The sequence below is a fragment of the Mus pahari genome, chromosome 1 (assembly GCF_900095145.1).
Source record: "Mus pahari chromosome 1, PAHARI_EIJ_v1.1, whole genome shotgun sequence".
Lineage (NCBI taxonomy): Eukaryota > Metazoa > Chordata > Mammalia > Rodentia > Muridae > Mus > Mus pahari.
The window spans coordinates 124525593-124544265 of NC_034590.1; the positions used below are offsets into that span (position 1 = coordinate 124525593).

Genomic DNA, 18673 nt, shown 5'->3' on the forward strand with positions numbered 1-18673 from the left:
TAATAGCAGGAATCTTTCCTACAATGTAATATTCTTGGCCTTGCCTAGAGAAGCAAATCCATCAATAAGTTTAACAGTTCATGGTGGAACCAACTGAGGAAGAACACCCGCTAGTTTTAGCTTCTCTTTGATGGCTCATGACAGACTATACATTCTTTTGTTAAGTTTCCATCATCTCTTCTTTTTATAGGACTTCATCTTAAGAACCAGGAAAGAGGGAAATGAAAGGACATAGTTAAGTTCTGTAAATAGGAAAGTCTCAATGAAAACAAAAAGTGTTAGCAGTTATTGTTTACAGTCTGCTTTAAAAGAATCTAGACTCACCAGGAGATGGTTCTCTGGGCATGCATGTGGGTTTCTTAATTACATAAATTCTGATAAGAAGCAGCCTAGATATGTTGGCAATATTCCCTAGGTTAAACCCTGTATTGTTTATGTTGATGGGGGAGGGGCTGAGCATGCATGAACTGCGCTCTACTATTCATTGCAGATGCAACATAACTCTCTCAAGGGTCTGCTGCTGTGATTTCCTTCCCAGGAGGGGTTATAACAATCTGTGAGCCCAACAAATCTTTCTGATTTTAAGTTGCTTCTGTCGGGGTATTTTATTAAAGCACTAGAAAAAGGAAACTAAGACAGAATCAGTCTTAGTTTCTCTAAAAGACTCATTTTCTCTAAGTCATATTTATCATGAGAAGGATGCCAACAGTCAACGGGTAGTACATCAGCAAAGTCACTCACTAGTCATGCGATTAGCAAAGTGGGAGCGTGGTTAAAACTTAAGGCTGTCATCATTTGTAATGACAGTAACATTCTCAGTTAAACAGAAAAATCGGATGCAAACCATATAAATCTACTCTATCCAAGCAGAGTCTCTCAAAATGCACCTTTGCAGTTTAGATTTAGTCAGAAACACCCTTTTTGCAAACATGGAAATACTGTAATAGACCTCCAAACATTTAAATATTTCTGGATAGATATAGACTTCTTTAAAAAGGATGTTTTTTTTTCCCTTTTTGAAGTATTATACAGTTCACTTTGGTCTCAAATTCACAATCTTCTATTCTGTGCCTTGGAATGATGGAATCACAGTGCCTGATGCACTGAAAGTGAAAGACAGGTCACTTGTGTTCCTCAAGCCTGCTGTTACAGAGTAGGAGAGAAATAAACTCATCTCCACTTGTCATGGATTTTCTAGCTATTTTGATGCCTTGCTTTCTAAAACCTGAAAAGAAAAGAAAATGTTTTGACATTGCCCCTCAAATGCCTGGCATTTCTCAGCAATTTTGATATAATAAAAAACATCTTAGTTTCAGAGGACACAATCATTTACCATGACAGAGCCTAAAAGTATTAGGCTCTGAATATTTCACACTATCACGATCAATTTAAAAATAAAAGGAATTACAGTCATTTGGTCATTAATATCTCTCAATATCAATGGACTCAATTTCCCAATAGAGACACAAGCTAGCAAAATGGATGTGAAAACAAGATCCATCATTCTGCTGCATACAATAAGTAAATATACTTTGACATCAAAGACAGACATTACTTCATAGTAAAGGGCTAGAAAAAGATTTTCCAAGCAAATGGACCCAAGAAGCAATCTGGTATAGGCATTCTAATTGCTATAGAAATAAGGAAGGTGGGTGGGTTTAAAACATAAACAGTCTTCAGATGGCTCCCATTTGACTCTCTGTGAGTTGCATAATAATATGAGAAACTATCCAGGAGTGAATATTGTATAAATTCTCTTCTTAGCAGACAAAATTTCTAAAATTATCTCACTTCTTCTAAACATAAAATACACCCTAGAAAGAACCATGCCACAGCAGTGTTAGCACATGCATGTGCAAATCATCTGGTAGGCCACAGACAAAGAGTCTGGATTTTGTCATGTATGTGTAAAAATCTAGTCTAGAGGGAGACTGTGGGACTGAGTAATGATGTAAACTGACTTACGTTGTTAAAAATCATTCTAGAATCTATGTGAACTACAAATTCTGGGGTGCGGTAGATGTGGAAAAGAGCATATAGCTAGACATATGTCTTAGGTTTTCAGGGATGTTGGGGTTTTCCAAGGTGGTAGCAAAAGTTGGAACCCGCTCAGTCTCTGTGAGCTCCTATGGAAACAGGTTAGTTGATTCTGTGGGTTTTCCTGTGGTGTGCTTGACCCCTCTTCAATCCTTCCTCCCTTTCTTCTGCAGGAATGCCCAAGCTCTGTCTCATGTTTGGCTGTGGGTTTCTGCATCTGTGTTTCCATTCATTGCTGGGTAAAGCCTTTCTGCTAATGATTATGTTAGGCGTCTGTCTGCATGTATAAAAGAATATCATTAGTAGTGTCAAGGGTTGGCTCCTTCACGTGATATGGGTCTCAAAATGGACCAGTCATGCCTGGCCACCCCCACAATTTCTGCACCACCCTTACCCCAGCCTATCTTGTAGACAGGACACATTATAGGTAGAAGGCTTTGTGGCTGAGTTAGTGTCCCAATCTGTTCATTGGAAGGCTTGTCCAGTTATAGAAGATTACTGGTTCAGGCCCTGTATCCCTCATTGCTGGGGTCACCCTTATAGATTCCTGGGACTTTCCACTGCCCTAGTCCTTTAGCATGTCCTAAGCATCTTCCTTCTTGCCCCATAACAGTTGTGTCTCCCAGTAATCTCTCCCCACTTCCTGCCTGGCTCCCTCCCTCCTCTTCCTCCTTCTTTTCAATCACAGCTTATATTTCTGGAGTGGACACTCTCTTTATAAGTAGAAAATATTTATTTCCCAACGATGCACATCTGGAAAAAAAATCAATTTATTAGATCATCGAGATGACTCAGCATCTGCTGCCAAGTCTGACTGAGTTTGATCCACTAGACTCACATGGTAGGAAAGTACCTGAATTCCTGAAAGTTGTAACATGTGGCATGCACACACAAACACATATTACACACAAATAATAAATTTAATACACTTTTGAAAAATGAGTCTTTGACAAGGATTTGCAGCTTCTTTCTGATTTGTTCAAGTACTGAAGCTGGTCCGCTGTGGGGATGTTACCCCCTAGAAAGGCCCTGAGTCTTCCAGCCTTCCTCCTCCTAACTCATTCTTTCTGCCTGCAGCCAGAGAGCACGTCACTAACCTGCTGCCTGGTCTCTCTTGCTTAGTTCATTGGAAGGAAATCCCTGCACCTGCCTGAAACCAGGAGGGAACCCCGATCTAGTCCCGGCTCCTCTGCTTCCTGCTGAGTCCAGTTGGCATACCTCATTTGACTAGGCTCTAAAAGGAGTTCCCTGGAGAGTAGAGGACCACACCCACTCGATTGGCAGCCCTCGGAGACCAGGGCGGATGCACACTGCGCTTGCTCTGGTCCGGACCCGCGCTCTCAGGGAAAGGACCAATCCGCAGTCTCTCCACCCCCGGAACAAAGACATCAAATGACAGTCTGGTTCTTTTTTTTTTTTTTCAAAAAGACCCGGGATTCCAGCGGTTGGAGAGAAGGTGCCATAGAGTGGAAAGATCTGGTAAGTAAAAAGCCACTTTAAGATTAATTTCTTCATGTCAGAATGTTGTGTGAAGCAAATATTCACCAATATATTTAGCAAGTCTATTTCCTCTTGAAATAAAAATACACAAGTGACAAATACTGATTTCTTTCTCAGGCTTGCCTAGCATGGGGAGTGGAAGCTATCCATATTCGAATAGGCGGTTACTACATTAACCTGACTTATCTGCTCTTCCCATCAACATAACCCAGTATGTTCTGCTGAGGTCTAGAAAGTACCAGTCATCTTTAGTGTTCTCTAAGGGCACTGTGACAGTTTCCTCACAAAAGCAGACTTAATGCTAGATGTTGGGTTCAAGTGTAGCTGGTCCTAGCTGTGAGCCAGGGAAGGTGGCAGGTCTATAAACAAACTGTGCTACTCTGAAGAGTGAGTGAAATCTCAGGCACACTGGTGGCATGGGGGAACTTCTAGCACTGGAAAGCCCTTGGGACAGAGGCAGAAGTGCTAATCCATCTGAAGGACCCAGGGAGCCCAGGGTTGTTTTCAGTGGCTACTTCTCACCTCAGAATGCTGGTGTTGATGATGTGGTAGTGTAGGAAGAGGCAGGCTTAGATCAGCTGTGGTCTTTGCCTCTGGAAAGCCTTTCTGAGAGAAAAATAAGTAGGCAGAAGGTGCACATGGCTAGCCAGGAAAAAAGCGCCTTTAAGAGAGAAGTGAAGGTGGGGGAGGGAGTCAAGGGGCTGGAGAGGAAGTTATTAGGCAATAGGGAGGGACGGATGTGGCTCAGAAGCCAGAAAGAGGCTTTAAGGGGCTTGGCAGGGGCAGGGTGAGGGAGTTATTCAGAAATAGGAAGGGGGAGTGAGAAAGGCCAGGGGAAAGAAAAAGGGGGCAAGAGAAAGGGGAAGAAGATGGAGAAAGCAATTCCAGGAAATTGTTAGGGAGCCTGAGATGGAACTTTGTACAGGCTATACTGGTTTATTGCTCTACTGAAGAAAGACAGCACATGTAATTAGCTCAATGGACTTTGTCTTCTCAAATTATCATGTGGGTTGGTATACCCTGAGGAATTTGTAGTCACACCATTCTAACTGAAAAGACAGGAAGGAGTGGAGGCAGGAGGGGATCATACAATGAACTTCCAAATACCTATCATATAGCAAATAATTCTGTATTAGAGGATTTTTTCACTATTTTTTTTTTTTTTTTGAGAAAAAGTCTCATTTAACTCAGGCTGTGGACATTTTAACTCCTGATCCTCCTCCACATTTTAATAAACTATGATCCAGCATGGATACTGAAAATCGTTTGTGTGGGGTAGATATGGAATGATTCAGAATTGTTTAAGCATGTGCCTGTGAACTGCAAAATTCATATTTCTTTCTGTTAAGCTTTTATATTTTACAATATGAGCCATCAACAGACAGGGAACCTCGCATTGTTTATCTGGTTGAACAGTAATTTCTGCCCGCCGAGATCAGATAGTCCAGACCGGTTCCTCAAGTACTCTTGCACTTTTATTTTTCTAAGTCCAAGGTGTGTCCCTGTGGATAAATATTGGCCTCGATCCCAGCAAGAGCAGGAATATTCTCTGAGTAATCGTTTACAGATGGCAGTTCAGTAAACAGCAGACGGGGGATGACTCTGCCACTCCTTTTAGAGCGAGGAAGAGGCAGAAAGTAGCCAGTAAGCCCAGGTCCTTGCAGCTCCAAAGTGGCGGCCTAAGCTGAGCCCAGACTCTTGGCACTCACCCTGCTGGGCAAATTCTCATAGGACGTCCCTGCCATATTTTTAGTTGCTTCTGCTTTTCACAAACACGGAACTAGGTTGAGGGAGGCTAGTAGACGTCCTTCCTAGCTCCTTAGCAGCAGTTACTGGTGGAAATCTAGGCCTCAGTGGAGGGGTTAAGATCGTGGACACAGGCTTTAGATGACTCCCACTGAGTATGTGCTTCAATTACGCGTAGAGAAAAGAAGCAAGCCAGGGGTGGCTGTCTGCAGACAACCTTTCTGTTTTCTTCTGATCATTTTTTACATGGATGGAAACACAATTAAAATGCATAATTAAGTTGGGTGTGCTGTGCTCACTTGCATCCTAGCTCTGAGGAAGGTGAGACTGGAGGATGACCAGTTTGAAGTCACCTTGGGCTACAAAATCAGACATGTTTTAAGGGAAAAAAAAAATAATAAAGGCGATGTCTGTATCTTAGTTGCATTTTGGTGTGAATAAATTGGCATTGCAAGTGTTAGAAGACAATGCTAACTTGTCGAATGTGACTTTCATCTACCAGTTAAAAACACACTATATGGTTTCAGATGTGGCCCAGCTGTTAGAGTGATCACCCCTTATTCACAAAGCCCTGGATTTGAATCTCTGTACCACTTATGCCAGATGTGATGGTACATATCTATAATCCAGACTGTGGAAAGGTGGAGGCAGGAGGATCGGAGTTCAGAAGTTCATAGCCAGCCTGAGTTACATGAGTCATTGTCTCAGAAAAAACAAGAATATATATTCTCGTGTGTGTGTGTGTGTGTGTGTGTGTGNGAGAGAGAGAGAGAGAGAGAGAGAGAGAGAGAGAGAGAGAGAAAGAGAGAGAGAAATATTTGGAAGTTCATTATACGGTCATCTCCTGCTTCCACCTCCTTCTTGTCTTTTTGTTAGAAAATAATGTAAATATAAATTCTCCAAAATATTCTCACTGTAATTTTGTGATTTTTGAATAAAAGTTTGAGCTCTGTAGAATGAACTGAAACTTTTAAAGCAAGGTTCTGAGAAATATGTGATGCAGCATCTGGAAATCAGCTCCCTGCCTACACCACTCATTCCTTGACTGTGTCTACTGATGGTGACATACTGAAGAGGCACGAGCTTGCTCTCCTTTGTGGCGTATGGTCTAGTGGTTCTTAGCACTGGAAGAGCCTCAAAGACAGGCAACAGAGTTGGGAAAAGTCCCCTCTCTCACTGTTGGAGGTTTCAGTATGTCATTTAAACCATTTTTTCCTCTTCTGCTTAGACAGCAGGGAGAAGTGCCATTTCAAACAAAGGACCTAAAGCAGTAACTAATGTCCCTAACTGACATCTTGGATAAACTTTCCATATTACTTTTTGATGTTTCTTACCAATTTCCTTTGTTTTCAGAGCACTACTCAGTTCTCTTCATGCCTGTTTGCCTGGCCTTATCATCTCCATTTTAAACCAACAGCAGATTTTAACATCAGTGTTAAGTAGAAAATAGTTTTGAATTTCCAAGCTGCAAACCGTTTGTGGGGGTATCTGCATCTGAATTCTCCATTTACTTCCATCTGTGGGTTTGGATTCATCATCTCCCTTGTCAAGAATGCCCTCTTCCCCCCAAAAAATCTACATAGAACCTGCTTTCTGTGGCAGTGGTGGGGGTTAGATAAAACAGACGATTTGTGTTTGGTATATATCATGCTTCGTACAGTGCAAGACATGTTTGTGGTACAAGTGATGCTCTGCTCTTCTTATTTGGGTGATTATCTTGGCAGATAAATTATCTGCTTGCACTGTTAAAGTCCTGAGACAAGCAAGGCAGAGATGAAGGGGAATGATAGGACCTAGGACCCACCCAGTTCATTTCTCCCGGCCAGTGTTTCAGGTCTTACTTTGTATTTATTTAAATTAATTAAATAATCAATCAATCAATTAATTTTACATCCCTAACACAGGTTCCCAACCCTGCTCTTCTCCCAGTCCTTCTTCCTTACCGCCTCTACCTTCCATTCTCCATCTACTTCTCCTTTCTCTTCAGAATAGGGTAAGCCTACCTTGGATATCAACCAACCCAACATATCAAGTTGTAGTACAACTAGCACACCCTCTCCTACTGAGGCTACACAAGCCAGCCCAATGGGAGGAAAGGGTCCCAAAGGCAGACAACAGAGTCAGAGACAACTCCTGCTATCACTGTTAGGAGCCTGACATGAAGACCAAATTACATAACTGTAACATATATGCTGAGAAGCCTAGGTCTGTCCCATGAATGCTCTCTGCTTTACGGTTCTGTGAGCACCTACAAAGCCAGTTGATTCTGTAGTGTGCTTGACCCTTTTTGCTTCTACAGCCCTCCCCCCACCTCTTCCAGAGGATTCCCCAAGCTCCACCTAATGCTTGACTGTGAGTCTCTGCATCTGTTCCTATCAGTTGCTGGGTGAAACCTCCCTGACGATGATTATGCTAGGTTCCTGTCTGCAAGTATAGCAGAATATCATTAGCAGTGTCGGGGCGGACTCCTTCTTATGGCATGGGTCTCAAGCTGGACCAGTCATTGTTTGGCCAGTCCCTCAAATTCTGCTCCTATTTTACCCCAAGAATATTCTTTTGTTGTTGTTGTTTTGTTTTTCGAGACAGGGTTTCTCTGTATAGCCCTGGCTGTCCTGGAACTCAATTTGTAGACCAGGTTGGCCTCGAACTCAGAAATCTGCCTGCCTCTGCCTACTGAGTGCTGGGATTAAAGGCGTGCGCCACCACACCCGGCTCCCCCCAGAATATTCTTCTGCAGGACAAATTGTAGGTTGAATGTTTTGTGGCTGTGTTGGGGTCCCAGTTGCTACAGTGAAAGCCTTCCATGGTCACAAGAGATGGCTAGTTCAGACTTCATATCCCCCATTGCTAGGAGTCTTCGCTAGGGTTACCCTCATAGATTCTAGGGAGGATTTTTTGCCCTACGTTTCTAATCAGTCTCTCAGTTCCACTTCCAATTCTAATTCTCTCTCCCAGTACTTTCTTTCTCTGTCCTTCCCTGACCTGATTTATCCTTCCTGATTCTGCCCCTATTAGATTCCATCCAATACTCCATTATGTCAATGTACTATATTTTATCTATTTTTTCAGTTGAGTGACATCTAGGTTGTTTCCAGTTTCTGGTTATTAAGAATAAATCTGTTATGAACATAGTTGAACAAGTGTCTTTGTAGTATGGTGGCATGTCCTTTAGTATATGTCTAGGAGTGGTATAGCTGGATATTAAGGTATAATGTCTATTCCTAATTTTCTGAGAAACTGCCAGATTGATTTCCAAAGTGGCTGTACTCGTCTGAACTTCCACCAGCAATGGAGGAATTTTGCCTTCTTCTACATACTCTCCAGCATGAGCTGTCACTTGAGTTTCTGATCTTAGGCATTCTGACCATTCTGACAGGGCTAAGATGGAATCTCAGAGTTGCTTTGATTTGCATTTGCCTGATTGCTAAGGATGTTGAACATTTCTTTAAATGCTTTTTTGCCATTAGAGAGATTCCTATATCAAGAATTCCCTGTTTAGATCTAGATGTACCCCATTTTTCAATTGGATTATTTTCTTTGTAGTTGTTTACTTTGTTGAGTTCTTTATATATTTTGGATAATAGTCCTCTGTCAGATATGGGGTTGGTGAAGATCTTTTTCCATTCTATAGACTGCTGTTTTGTTCTTTTTACAGTATCCTTTGCTTTACAGATGCTTTTCAGTTTCATAAGGTCCCATTTATTAATTGTTGGCCTAGTGGCTACACAATTAGTTTTCTCCTTTGCCAATGCATTTGAGGATATTCCTCACCCTCTTCTATAAGTTCTATTGTACTATGTTTTTTGTTGAGGTCTTTGATCCACTTAGCCTTGAGGTTTGTGTAGAGTGATAGATCTTAGTCCATTTGTATTCTTCTACATGCAGGCATTCAGTTAGACCAGCACCATTTGCTGAAAATGCTTTCTTTTATACATTGTATAATTTTGGCTTTTTTTGGGGGGGAGGGGAATCAAAAGTCCTGAGTCCATAGGTATATGGATTTACTTCTATATGTTCAACTTGAGTCCATTGATCAACCACTTTTTTATGCCAATACCTCATAGGTGTTATTACTATTGCTTGGAATCAGGGTTGGTGATACCTCCAGAAGTTCTTTTATTTTACAGGATTGTTTTATCTAGCCTTGTTTTTTTTAATTTTTTTTAAAAATTTTTCCATATGAAGTTGGGTATTGATTTTCAAGGTCTATAAGGAACTGTGTTCAAAATTTTATGGGAATTACCTTGAATCTGTTAAAAGTTTTTTTATAAGACTGCCATTTTTACTGTTAATCCTATAGATCTATGTACATAGGAGATCTTTCCATCTACTAATATCTTCTTCAGTTTCTTTCTTTAGAGGTGTGAATTTCTTCTCATAAGGGCCTTTAATTTGTTTGGCTAGCATTACAACATATTTTACATTATTCGTGACTATTGTAAAGAGTATCGTTTCCTTAATTTCTTTCTTGGTTTGTTTATCATTTATATAATGCAAGGGTACTGTTTTACTTTTTTTTGTCATTGTTTATGTTGTTAAATCTGTATTCAGCTACTTTGATGAAGGTGTTTATCACATGTAGGAGTTCCTGATAGACTTTTTTGGGTCGCTTACATGAACTATCATATCTACAAAAGAAATACGTTGACTTCTTCCTTTTGAATTCATATCTCCTTGATTTCTATTAGTTGTCTTATTTCTCTAGATAAAACTTCAAGTACTATGTTGAGTAGATAGAAATATTGGGCAGCCTTGTCTTGTACCTGATTTTAGTGGAATTGTTTTTAATTTCTCTTCATTTCATTTGAGGTTTGCTATAGGCTTGCTGTATATGCCTTTATTATGTTTAAGTATGTGCCTTGTATCCTTGGTCTCCCCAAGACTTTTATGATGGTGTGTTGGATTTTCACAAAGGCCTTTTCAGAATATAATGAGATGAGCATGTATTTTTTTCTTTCAGTTTTTTTTTTATGTAGTGGTTTATGACAGATTTTCATATGTTGAACCATTCCTGCATCTCTTGGATGAAACCTACTAGATCATGGTGTGTGATGTTTATGGATGTGCTCTTGGATGCAGTTTTCAAGTGTGTTGTTGAGTATTTTTGCATCAATGTTCATGAGGGAATTTGGTTTGAAATCCCCTTTCTCTGTTAAGTATGTGGTTTAGGTGTCAGGGGGACCGTGGGCTCATAAAATGAATTTGGCAATGTTCTTTCTCTTTCCGTTTTGTGGAGTAATTTAGGATGTATTGGTATTAGCTCTTTTTTTGAAAGTCTGGTAGAATTCTTTACTAAAACCACCTGGGCTTTTATTGGATGAGAGACTTTTAATGACTGCTTCTATTTCCTTAGGAGTCTATTAAAATTGTTTAACTGTGGTAAGTGATATCTATCAAGAACATACAGGTGGTCCGTTTCTTTCAGATTTTTCAATTTTGTGGAGTACAGGTTTTTGAAGTAAGACCTAGTTATTCTTTGGATTTCCTCAGTGTCTGTTGTTTTGTCCTCTTTTCATTTCTCATTTTGTAACTTAGATATTCTCTCTCTGACTTTTAGTTAGGCTGAATAAAGATTTGTTTATTTTCTCAAAGAGCCAACTCCTTCTTTCATTGATTTTTTTTTTTTTTTGTATTGTTCTCTCTTTTTATTTTATTGGTTTCCGGCCTGAATTTGAGTATTTCTTAACATCTACTTATCTTGAATGTATTTTATTCTTTTTGTTCTAGAGCTTTCAAGTGTGCCTTTGGGTTGCTAGTTTGATATCTCACTAATTTATTTATGAAGGCAGTAAATGCTATGAACTTTCCTCTTAGCGCTGCTTTCATTTTGTCCCATAACTTTGAGTATGCTGTGCATTCATTTTCATTGAATTCTAGGAAGTCTTTAATTTCTTTATTTTTTTTTTTCTTTGACCCAGTGGTCATTTAGTAGAAAGTTGTTCAGTTTCTATGAGTTGTAGGCTTTCTGTTGTTTTTGTTGTTGCTGAAGTCTGACTTTAATCCATGATGGTCTGTTTGGATACAGGAGGTTATTTCAAATTTCTTGTATCTGTTGAGACTTGCTTTGTGACTCAGTATATGGTCATTTGGAGATGCTGAGAAGAGGGCATATTTTGTGTTTGGGTGAAATGTTCTGTAGATATCTCTTAGGTTCATTTGAGTCACAATGCATTTTACTTCCATTTTTCTTTCTAGTATATTTATAGGATAGATTTGTGAATAGATACTGTTTAAATCTGGTTTTGTCTTAGAATAACTTGTTTTCTCCAACTATGATTATTGAAGGTTTTGCTTGGTGTAGTAATCTGGGCTGGCACCTGAGGTCTTTTAGAGTCTGCAAGACAACTGCCTAGGCACTTCTAGCTTTTAGAGTCTCTCTTGAAATGTTGAGTGTAATTTTGACAGGTCTGCTATCATATGTCCCATGGACTTTTTATTTTGCAGGTTTTAATTTTCTTTATTCTGTACATTTAGTGTTTTGATTATTAGATGGCAGGGCAGGGTTTTTTTTTTGTTTTTTTTTTTTTTTCTGGCTCAACTTATTTGGTGTCCTGTAAGCTTCTTGTGCATTTATAAGAATCCTTTTCATAGGAAGTTTTTTCCTATGATTTGTTGAAAATATTTTCTAGTTTTTTGAGCTTGGAATCTTCTCTTTCTTCTATTCACAATATTCATAGTATTTGTTTTTTCCTACTGTTCAAGATTTCCTGGATGTTTTGTGTCAGGAACTTTTTAGATTTAACATTTTCTTTGACTGATATATCAATTTCTTCTATCATATCTTCTATGCCTGAGGATCTCTCTTTCATCTCCTGTATTCCGTTGATGATGCTTGTGTTTGTAGTTTCTGTTCTCTTAACTAGATTTTCCACCTCCAGGATTCCTTCATTTTGTGTTTTCTTTATTGCTTATGTTTCCATTTTCAGGTCTTGAAAAGTTTTATTCATTTTCTCACTTGTTTGTGTTTTTCTGGATTTTTTCATTTCCTCTTTAAAAGACTCTATTATTTTCCTAAGTTTGGATTTAAGGTCATTTCCTGTGCTTCAGCTGTGTTGAAATACGCAGGGCTTGAGGTAGTAGGATAGCTGGGCTCTGGGGGTGCCGTGTTGCTCTGGCTCTTGTTGATTGTATTCTTACAACGGAGTCCAAGCAGAACCCCAGAGATTACCCAGTACTTGGAATCCTACATGCAGCATTGGCACCTGAAACCACAGAGGTCATACAGGTCACAAAAACCGAAGCAGAGGTACCTGAGCCTGAAGGCCTGGTCATCACCAGAACCCTTCTCCACTCAGTCCAGAAGACCAGAGAAGAAACAGAAGCCAAGGGGGTAAAAACATCCAAAAACACCCACCGAACAAAGATAAACTCAGAAATCAGCACTTAAACCTATAAAACCTCAAACCTAGATGGTTAGAGGCCAGTATCCTGTCACCTGCGGTCCCCGTTGTGAGTCATAACATGGATCCCAGGTGACAGGATACAGTTCAGGACTGTTGGATGTGCTTTAAGGGGAGTTTACAGGCAGAGGAAAGTGTCTTCCCTGGAAGTTTCTAGTGTCTGGGAAAGCAGTAGGAGTTGTGGGCTGGAATATGGAGCCCAGGGGATGAGTAGAGTTTAGGGATGTTGAGCTGTCTAAGGAGAGTTAGAGGACAGTGGGTAGTGTTTTACATGGGGTCCCTAGCCAGTACTTACATCTGGGAAAGCTTGTGAGCCAGAATGTGAAGCTGAGGGAAGGGGTAGAATTTGGGGTTCTTGCCACCCAGTTCATCTTTTACTCTGTATGCAGATATTTCCATAACTTGAACCATTTTTTTTCTTTTTTGGAGGTTGAGGACGAAGCTCAGGCCTTGTAATTGCTGGTCTACCACTGAACTAAATTTCCAACCCAACTTGAACCATTTTGGAGTTTGTGTTTCAGCTGAGCCATCTATTTCATCTTTAAGCCAAAATGAGCTGTAAGAAGCGGAGATCACAGATCTCATTTAATACAAGGAAAAATAAAAAAATCGATGACTATTTCTCTCAGGTATGTCTATGAATGTTGCTAGTATCTGTATCCTAGAAACTAGCTGTTTTAGCCACCATAGGTCCTAGGTCACATAGGATCTACTGCCAAGAAACTGCCCCATTGTTGATTGGGGCAATGACACACTCTAGATCTTTCTCACCCACTTTATTTAGTTTGGTGAATGGCATCAAAGATAGGGAACTGTATTATAGCTTTAGCCCTATCAAATTAGCACTTAATAAAAAACACCTATTGCAATCATGTCTAAAACATTAATAAAACTGACTAAATGTAGTATGTCAAACCAACCTGTGAAAAAAACAAAATACTGTTTAATTGCATCAAAATATTGTATGATTGACCTCTTCAGACATAATAAACTATATTTGTTTAGTACTTTCCAGTTTGCAAGACTGGAAATTGTATATTTATTCTTAGCATAAAACTTATAGGCAAGTGAGGAAGGCTTTTGGTTTCAATTTGTTTATGAAGAAAAAAGAGAGAATGAAGATGTTTGGGCCAGTGATGAAGACTTGGGCAAGTTTGCTGAGCTATGCAGAGCCTAATACTCTCAGGCTCTGTCCTGACAAATGATTGTGTCCTCTGAGACTAACGTTTTCCTTTATTACATCAAGGCAGATGAGAAGTGTCAGGTGCAATGTCAAAGCCTTTTCCTTGTTTCTTTGTGTCCAGGTTTTAGAAGGCAAGGTATCCAAATAGCTAGAAGATCCATAACAAGCAGATATCTGTTTATTTCTGTCCTACTCCATAATAGCAAGCTCAAACAACACATGTGATCTCCCTTTCCCTTTCAAATGTATAATGTGGCACAATGTAATCCCAGAATTCCAAGGCCAAGAATAGAAGATTTTGAACTTGAGACCAGAATGAACTATATAATACTGCAAAAAAGGAAGGAAACATTGAAAAAAAAAGCCCATATCTATCCAGGAATATTTAAATATATGGAGGTCTATTACAGTATTACCATGTGTGCAGAAAGGATGTTTCTGACAAAATATAGACTACAGAAAAAGTCTGACCAAATATAAACTGCAGAGATGCATTTTAAGAGACTCTGCCTGGATAGAGTAGATTTATATTGCTTTGCATTTTTTTCCTGTTTAACTGAGAATGTTAGTATAATTACAAATGATGACAGGCTTAATTTTTAACCAAGCTCCAACACTGCTACTCCCATTACCAGTGGACTTGCTGGTTTCTCATGATGAATATGACTTGGGGCTAATGAGTCTTTCAGGCAAACTAAGGCAATTGCTACCTTAGTTCCTTTTTCTGTCACTGTGATAAAATAACCGGACAAAAGCAAATTAAAACAGGAAGGGTTTGTGTGACTCACAGTTTGTGACAACTCATCATGGGAAGGAAGTCACAGCAGCAAGACCTTGAGAGAGTTAGTTATGTTGTATCTGCAGTCAACAGTAGAGGACAGTGAACACATGCTCAGTTCCCCCATTATCAACATAAACAGTCCAGGACCCAACCTAGGGAATGTTGCCAACATGTTTTTAGGGTGGTTCTCCCCAGGATTGATGAAGAAACACCCCACAGATGTTCTCAGAGACCCATACCACAGGTAATTTGAGGTTCTGTCAAGACAGTTAACAATAACTGCCATAAACAGTTTTAGTTTTCATTGAGACTTTCCTATTTCTGGAATTTGACTTATGCCCTCCCATTTCCTTTTTTTTTTGGTTCTTAAAGTCTTATAAAAAAATAAGAGATGATGAAAATTTACCAAAAAAAAATGTGTAGTCCAATAAAAAAATGAGAATTTCTATTACAATCCACTGTGTATTTGTATCTATCTACATAAGAAGTAACCAAGATATTTCATGTGATTATATTAATTTAAGGAATTTACATAATAAAGAGAATAGCTTGCATGTGTTTTATGATACATGCTGCCTGAGTCACAGTATTAAGGATATATGAAAATTGTGAGGTTGAAGACAAACTGGGCTGAATACTGAATTCCATGGAAGCATTAATTGCATATGAAGATTCTGATTTACAAATTATTAAATAAACTCCAGATTATGGAGCACCCTGTTGCTGTTGCAGAGGAACTGGGTTTGGTCTTCTGCACTGCACGGTGGTTAGTAAATACTGGTAACTCCAGTTCAGGGGATCTGGTGCTTTCTCCAGACTTCTGTGGGCACCAGGCATGCATATGGAACACAAACACATTAGGTAAAACATTGATATACATAAAATGACTAAATCTTAAGAGCAAATTAATGGTAAATAAATAGCTTAATAAAATGTTATTGTAACACAGCTTATGCTTGAATAAGATAAAATGTATATTAAAGATAATAAAAATGAGCTGACATGCCATACAGGAAAACTTGCAGACCTTTGGGTATTTGAAGAACACTTGTGTCTGCACTCCTTTTTTGTTTGTCTGTTTGTTTTGTTTTTTAGAAAAATGCACCATGTGTAACAAAAGGAGCTTTTCTCTATTATTTGATAATAGGTTGAGGTTTTATTTTAGATTCAAAGATGAACCTTGATTTAATTATACTTATTGGTCTTTAGAGATTTGTGCTGAATTTCCCATATGAATTGTGTGTTGACACTAAAAATGGACACAGGACTAAAGATGTCAGAGTTATAAATATCTATCATTTATTTTTAGGTTCCCAAAGAAGAGCAGAATGATCCCAATACGCCTCAAGTAAAAGTGGATTCTAAAAAAATGCCAAGGGATATAACCAACACCAGAGACCAAAGACCACTTTCACCCAAGAAAATTCAACAAGATCAGACTCCTCCCCTAAATAAAAAAATCACAGTAACCTTGGGTGTGAACCCTAGGAAACACAAAAAGATGAAATATGAGCTCTCATGTAGTGAGACAAGCAGCTTGTATGCAGCACTCAACACTCTCAATGCTGTCAGAGAAGAGGTAGAAAGTCGAAAGGGCAGAGAAATGCTGGTGTGTGGCAAAGAAGGAATTGAAGGGTACTTAAACCTCGGCATGCCCTTCTGCTGTGTACCAGAAGGCAGCCATGTGGTCATTACATTTTGTCAATGCAAAAGTAAGACAGAGGAAAATAAGCGATTCTCTGAACCACAGGACCAAGCATCGACCAATTACGTCCGATTTTTCATTCATGCAGTATGTAGTAAGGGGAAAAAGATTCTGAAGTGTAGGGAACTTAGCCAAGAGGGGAACAAACTCTGTGTCTATGGCTTCAAAGGAGAGACCATTAGGGACACTCTGAGGAAGGATGGCAGGTTTTGTTCTTTCGTAGAGAGTGACGATTGGAAACTCATTAATGACCTGGACACCATCATAGAAAACACACAGCCAGTTGATGAGTTAGAGGGCAAGCTTTTTCAGGTTGCGGCTGAGCTACCAAAGAACCCTAGGGTAGTCTCTGTCACTCAGAGTTCTGGGTTAGAGAACAGAAACTTCCATAAGATAGAACTCTACATTGTGAATGAGTACACTACATTGAAAGAAGAAGGAGAAAAACTTAGAGCATACATCAAGGAAGAAAGTGAAAAAAGAAAGAAGAAAGCTTCCTTATTCAATGTGCATAAAGAACACTTTGGGAAAATGACAAAAAATTCTATTCCTGTTAAACTGAACAAACATCTTTCCAGGGTCAGTGACTCAGTTGGGTTCCTATGGTGGAACAACAATGGAAATTCGGGCTGTGCCACCTGCTTTGTTTTTAAAGAGTTGTACATTTTGACTTGTCGGCATGTGATAACTAGCATTGTGGGTGAAGGCATAGATTCAAGTGAGTGGGCAAAAATAATTAGTCAGTGTGTAAAGGTGACCTTTGATTACGAAGAGTTTCCACTAACAGAAGACAAGTTTTTTGTTGTTAAACCTTGGTTTGAGATATCTGATGAAAAACTTGACTATGCTGTCCTGGAGCTGGAGGAAAACGGACAAGAAGTACCTGCTGGACTGTATAATGGAATAGGACCTGTGCCACTTAGTGGGTTGATTTATATCATTGGCCATCCTGAAGGAAAGAAGAAGTCTATTGATGGCTGTACAGTGGTCCCTCCAGGAAGTAGAAGCAAAAACTGTCAGGAAAAATTTCAAGCAAGAGAGGAAGCAGGCTGCTGTTTTTCCACATCTTTTATCCATATGTTCACATCTTTAAGAAGTTTCCAGGAAATGCTTCACAACTCTGATGTGGTTACTTATGACACCACTTTTTTTGGTGGGTCTTCTGGATCCCCAGTATTTGATTCTAATGGTTCACTGGTGGCCATGCATGCTGCTGGCATCACTTGTCCATACCAGGGTGGAGCTAATAACATCATTGAGTTTGGTTCTACTATGAAATCCATTCTTGCTAATATTAAGCAAGATGAACATAAATATAATACAATTTTTGGAAATGTTCAGGATGCAGAAATGCTGAGCACAGATTCCTGAGGACTGGAAAGGGTTTTACAACTTTATGGGAATTTCCTATGGCGTTTTTCTGCAGACAATAATGTTTTATGAAGTTTCAAAATGATTACTTTCACCCCAAAATGGCAGTTTTAGATTACATCCTAGGTACCAAACATTTTTAGTTTATTAAAACAAACAAACAAACAAACCAAGACAAAACCATCAATTGAACTATTTATGTAAAGTAACACGGAAAAGAAAATTAAGTGCTAATGTGGTCTTGGAGATCCTAGTGTCAGGAGATGCTACGATGTGAAAAAGTTCAGAGCATAGAAACTGGAGTTGTTGGCCAAAAGATTCATGGAAAAGAAAGAAGCCTTCCATGCTTCTGGAAACTTGAACCAATTTCAAACACACTCATTTGGTTCTACCCATGTCTTCCTTCTCTGCTGACCAGAGCTCAGCCAGGACACTGGATCACAGAGTTTTCAGCCCTAAGAGGTCCCTGATCAAAGTTGCCTTTCTTCCACTTGGGCTTTCTTACTTAAGACTTGGATCTGAAATTAACCTTCAAGGAAAGGTTCTAGAAATCATTGAGCAGGCAAGGAACTGGTCTCTGGCACAGAATGTGTGCGCCTGAGAGTTCCTGGCGTTATGGAGAGCAAATTTGAGTAATGGAGAGCAAACACTGGAATAGGTGGTTTCTACCTCACAGGATTCACAATGGAGAGGGCTTGGAGGATACTGGCCAATTTTCCGCAGTGTGACACTCAAGTCCTGGTCCCTTGTAGAGAAAGGAAGCTGTGTCCAAGAAGTAATCTCATCAAAATCAGAGTCAATGAGACCTTACCTACAGAAGACAAGAGGTCTTAGATTATTTGAGGGAACGTGGAAGGAGTAGTTGAGATGCTGAGGGAAGGTTGCTAAGAGATCTGGCATTGCTTCAATTCTTCCCTTATCAGAATGAAATATGTCCTGTGTTAGAGCTA

At 39.5% G+C, this 18673-nt stretch overlaps 1 protein-coding gene across 1 annotated transcript; it reads left to right on the forward strand.

Moving 5' to 3' along the window:
• The first annotated feature begins 3467 nt into the window (after window positions 1-3467).
• On the forward strand, window positions 3468-17817 carry LOC110330153 (protein FAM111A-like). Its single transcript, XM_029542076.1, has 3 exons — window positions 3468-3516; window positions 13113-13312; window positions 15957-17817. Exons 2-3 carry the CDS (start codon window positions 13235-13237, stop codon window positions 17721-17723), a joined length of 1845 nt encoding a protein of 614 aa, XP_029397936.1. The 5' UTR covers window positions 3468-3516; window positions 13113-13234; the 3' UTR covers window positions 17724-17817.
• The last annotated feature ends 856 nt before the right edge of the window (window positions 17818-18673 follow it).

Coding starts and splice junctions, on each gene's coding strand:
- LOC110330153 (XM_029542076.1), top strand. CDS start 13,235: ATGAGCTGTAAGAAGCGGAGATCACAGATCTCATTTAATACAAGGAAA. Junction 13,313..15,956: donor TCGATGACTATTTCTCTCAG/GTATGTCTATGA, acceptor ATTTATTTTTAG/GTTCCCAAAGAAGAGCAGAA.